Raw genomic sequence first — 5,295 nt, 5'->3', positions numbered from 1 at the left:
CTTCTGGTGCATCGTTCTTTCTCACTTCTGACTTATTCTCCTTCTCTTACTTCTCTGATCTGCCCTCAACTCCTTTTCTTTTCGGGAGTTTCAGTGAACAGGCGAACAGTTGTGGGGGCAATTGATGAGTCCTGGCCAGGGCTACACTCTGGCGGACTCTGAAGGCCCTACAATAAGTAAGCCTCAGTAACTAGAGCCCGACCGGGTGAAACTCTCCTTTAACATCCCTAACTGAGGACGTGGCCTAAAATTCTTCTTGTGGGCACGGGTCAGGCACATAAAGGCCATTAGGGCGCCTGCCACTTGAAGACTCCCGTGAGAGGATAAGGGGGTCACGGAACGGGCTAGAAACCCCTAGGGGGCCCGCCCCCAGCAAGAAAACTTCCGTGCAACGACGCAGGCACATAAACAGTTCCAAAAGCATACCATAAGCCCAACCTCTTGGCCGCCACCACTCCCGGTAGGATTTTTGGTGGTCGTTCTCAGTGACTTTCTCTCTCTCTTCCTTACTGTTAATTCTTTGACCATGGGGCAAGGAGAATCTACCCCACTTTCTCTCATGACTGACCATTTTTCGGATGTCAGGGCCAGGGCCCATGACTTGTCTTTGCTGGTCAAGAAAAGTAAATTAATAACTTTTTGTTCTGCAGAGTGGCCCGCCTTTCAGGTTAGATGGCCTCCGGAAGGCACCTTTCAACCGTCCATCATACAGGCTGTGAAAGAAAAGATTATGGCTCCTGATCCCTGGGGCCATCCGAGTCAGGTCCCCTATGTCATGGTCTGGCAGGATCTAGTGGAAAATCCGCCTAAATGGTTAAAACCTTTTGTTTACAAACTTCCTAGTTCCTCCAGTTCACAGGTCCTGGTGATGGAGACCCCCCCGGAGGAAACCAAAAAGAAAGAGGACCCAAAACCAGTCCTTCAGGAATCGTCTTATCCAAACCTGATAGATCTAGAAACGGAGATAAGGCCTCCGCCATATGTGCCCTCCTTGCAATCCCCTCCGAGGAGAGAAGCTCCCACAGGTGAACCGAGAGGATTAAGAGGGCCAACGGGAACCGACCGTGAGGGGGGACCGGCATTGGGGACCCGGGGGAAAACTAAGGGAGATAGGGGTAAGCAAGACCCTGGGGACCCAGAGTTACCTTCATCCACTGTTCAGGCGCTCCCTGTCCGAGTGGGACCAACTAACCCGGACGGAGAGCGAACCTATCAGTACTGGCCCTTTTCCACGAGTGACCTGTACAATTGGAAGACCCAAAACCCTCCTTTCTCAGAGAAGCCCCAAGGCCTCATTGACCTCTTAGATCCCATTTTGTTCACTCATAATCCCACCTGGGATGATTGTCAGCAGCTGTTGCAGGTGCTCTTCACCACAGAAGAACGGGAGCAAATTCTGGCAGAGGCGCGGAAACGGGTACCAGGGGTCGACGGGAGGCCAACAGCCCAGCCTCATCTTGTGAACGAGGGGTTTCCTCTGTTGCGGCCTAACTGGGATTTTGAGCGGGTGGAAGGCAGGGAGCGTCTCCGAGTGTACCGCCAGACTCTAATGGCTGGCCTGCGGGCCGACAAATCTGGCAAAGGTAAATTTAGTAAGGCAAGAGCCCACTGAAAGCCCAGCAGCCTTCCTAGAGAGGCTGATGGAAGCTTTCAGGCAATATACACCTATGGACCCCCAGGCTGAGGAGTCACGCACTGCAATTTTGTTAGCGTTTGTGAATCAGGCAGCCCCAGATATTAGGAAAAAATTACAAAAGGTAGAGGGATTGGGAGAACAGACAATACAGGATTTACTGAAAGTAGCTGAAAGGGTATTTAATAATAGGGAGACCCCAGAAGAAAGGGAAGAGCGAATTCGGCGGGAGGAAAGGGAATTAGCGGAGAAGATCAGGAAAGAAGATAAGGAACATAGGGCGAGAGAAAACCGGAAGAACCAGAAGGAGCTAGCCCAGATTCTTTTTGCGGGGATAAAGGCTGGAACAGAATTGAGGGAACCTCGAAACCCCCGGACGGGAGAAAAAGAAAAACCAAAAAGGCAGGCCCTAAAGAAGGATCAGTGCTCCTACTGCAAAGAACAGGGGCACTGGAAAAACGAGTGCCCTAAGAGGGACTCAAAGAGAGGAATGACCCAGAGAGAAAAAATCCCCCCTGGAACTCGAGTTCTATATGCGGGGGAAGACAGTGACTAGAGGAGTCGAGACTCGGCACCCCTCCCCGAGTCCTGGGTAACCATACATGTGGAGGGGAAACCCGTTGGCTTCATGGTGGACACTGGCGCCCAACACTCTGTTTTAAATAAAAAACTGGGACCAATGTCTAAGAAAACCAGCTTAGTGCAAGGAGCCACGGGGACAAAAAGATATTGTTAGACCACAGAACGGAAAGTAAATCTGGGGACCCACCAGGTGTCCCATTCGTTTTTGGTGATACCAGAATGCCCAGCCCCTCTACTTGGAAGAGACTTGTTGACTAAAGTTAATGCTCAGATCCATTTTGACCCCGGGGGAATGTCAGTCACGGAGGGACTTGGACCACCGATACATGTCTTGTCCCTAGCCTTAAGAGATGAATACAGACTTTTTGCGCCTAAGCCCTCAGAGACCATAGCACTAGATGTACAACCGTGGGTCCATAAATATCCATTGGCCTGGGCAGAAACAGCAGGAATGGGACTAGCTAAACAGAGACATCCGGTCGTCATCGAGCTAAAGGCCGAGGCAATTCCTGTGAGGGTGAGACAGTACCCTATGAGCCAAGAAGCTCGGCAGGGAATCACTCCCCACATTCGACGGCTCATGGAGGCCGGAATTCTCAGGCGATGCCAATCCCCTTGGAACACCCCCTTACTGCCGGTGAAGAAGCCAGGGGGGACAGATTACAGACCTGTCCAAGACCTGCGAGAAGTCAACAAACGGGTGAGTGACATACACCCAACTGTCCCTAACCCGTATACCCTCCTGAGCAGTTTACTGCCTGAATACACTTGGTACACTGTGCTGGACTTGAAGGATGCCTTTTTCAGCCTACCCCTGGCAGTCCAGAGCCAGGAGATATTTGCCTTTGAGTGGACTGAGGGAGAGGGCCAACCGGTAGTACAACTAACTTGGACCCGCCTCCCACAGGGGTTCAAGAACTCCCCTACCTTGTTTAATGAGGCTCTGAGTGAGGACCTCTACGAATATCGGGCTTGCCACCCAGAGGTCATTCTGCTACAATATGTAGATGACCTTATGTTGGCTGGAACCACAGAGGAAGCTTGCAGCTGTGCCACTGGGGACCTATTACAGACCCTAGGCATCTTGGGGTATCGCGCTAGCGCAAAGAAGGCACAAATAGCCCGGCAAGAGGTCACCTATTTGGGGTATAAGATCAGGCAGGGGCAAAGGTGGCTAACCCAGGCCATGAAAGAAACAATATTGCAGATACCAGAGCCCAAAAACCCCCGCCAGGTGAGAGAGTTTCTGGGGACTGTTGGATATTGCAGACTGTGGATTATGGGGTTTGCTGAGAAGGCCCGGCCCTTATATGAGGGAAGTAAAGAGACCCCAAAGTGGACTTGGACTGAGCCAATGAAACAGGCTTTCCAGACACTCAGACGGGCCCTACTAGAAGCCCCAGCCCTTGCCCTGCCTAACCCAAATAAGCCATTCCAGCTGTTTGTAGATGAAAAGCAAGGAATAGGAAAGGGGGTCTTGACTCAACAATGGGGACCATGGAAGCGGCCGGTAGCATACCTTTCGAAGCGATTAGACCCGGTGGCCGCTGGGTGGCCCCCTTGCCTTCGCATCATTGCAGCTACAGCCCTCCTCGTCCGCGACGCTGACAAGTTGACCTATGGACAGCAACTCTCGGTTTACACCCCCCACGCCGTGGAAGGGGTTTTAAAGCAGCCGCCGGGTAAGTGGATCTCCAATGCCCGCTTGACACACTACCAGGCCTTGCTGCTCGATGCCCCACGGGTGCATTTTCAGACCCTTTGCTCCCTAAATCCGGCCACGCTCCTACCCAACCCAGAGAAGGACAGCCCTCTCCATGAGTGCAGTGAGATACTGGCTGAGGCCCTGGCGGCACGAAAAGACTTAACTGATGTACCCCTAAGCAACAGTGAGCTAGTATGGTTCACCGATGGGAGCAGTTATGTAAAAGATGGGCAAAGGAAGGCGGGAGCCGCCATAGTTGATGATTCAGGGCGGACGATATGGGCTGAGGCACTACCCCCAAACACTTCTGCACAAAAAGCAGAATTGATTGCCCTAATACAGGCTCTGGAGCAAGCCAAAGGGAAGAGAGTCACCATTTTTACTGACAGCCGATATGCTTTCAGCACTGCCCATATTCAAGGTCCCATATACCAAGAAAGGGGATTTCGGACAGCTGAGGGAAAAGAGGTCAAAAATCTGCCTGAGATTCGCAGGCTCTTGGAAGCTGTCCAACTACCCCGGGCAGTAGCTATAGTACATGTCCCCGGTCACCAGAAGGGAGAAGACCCTAAGACGCGAGGCAATTGTGCTGCTGATGCGGCCGCTCGAGAAGCGGCTAGCTGGGACTATGCCGCCCCCATATTAGCCGTGGGACTTCCACCCCCTGGTATGGGGACCTTGCCACCAGTTCCCGAATATTCCCTCCCTGATCTCACCTGGATCAACAAGGATACCACCCTCCAGAAAGATGACCAAGATGGATGGTACCGAGACCAAAACAACAACCTGATCTTGCCTGCCACCCTGGGTCGTCACCTGTGTGAACACCTGCACACAACTACACACTTGGGAGAAAAAAAGACCCTAACACTTCTCCAGATGGCCTGCCTGAGGTTCCCTCGACAAAATGCAACTGTACGAGAGATAATTCAAGCCTGCGAAGCGTGCCAGCTGATGAGGGCAGAGAAGAAGCAGCACTCGGGAACGAGGTACCGAGGGGAAAAGCCAGGGCAACATTGGGAGATAGATTTCACCGAGGTAAGGCCAGGCAAGTATGGGTACCGCTATCTGTTGGTACTGGTAGATACCTTCTCGGGGTGGGTAAAAGCTTTCCCCACTAAGGGAGAGACAGCAATAGTGGTTGCTACAAAGATCTTAGAAGAGATAGTGCCTAGGTATGGGCTGCCAGTGACTATGGGCTCTGATAATGGACCTGCCTTTGTGAGCCAGATTATACAAGGGCTGGCCCAAGCTCTGGGGACGAAATGGAAGTTACATTGCGAATATAATCCCCAGAGCTCAGGACAGGTTGAGAGAATGAATCGGACCCTAAAAGAAACTTTGACAAAGTTGGCAATAGAGACTGGTGGGGACT

General features: G+C 52.1%; 1 protein-coding gene across 1 annotated transcript; it reads left to right on the top strand.

Annotated features, from left to right (window-relative positions):
* Nucleotides 1–1,306: 1,306 nt before the first annotated feature.
* LOC133065893 (uncharacterized) lies at nt 1,307–4,571 on the top strand (the record flags this gene model as incomplete). The annotated part of the gene is given in 2 exon segments (XM_061156376.1): nt 1,307–1,563; nt 1,565–4,571. Coding segments are annotated over 2 exon segments (3,264 nt in total), but the record flags the coding sequence as incomplete, so codon positions are not given.
* Between the last annotated feature and the right edge of the window lie 724 nt (nt 4,572–5,295).

The sequence above is a fragment of the Dama dama genome, chromosome 12 (genome assembly GCF_033118175.1).
Source record: "Dama dama isolate Ldn47 chromosome 12, ASM3311817v1, whole genome shotgun sequence".
NCBI classification, from domain to species: Eukaryota; Metazoa; Chordata; class Mammalia; order Artiodactyla; family Cervidae; genus Dama; species Dama dama.
This window is presented reverse-complemented; position numbering and strand designations above follow the sequence as displayed.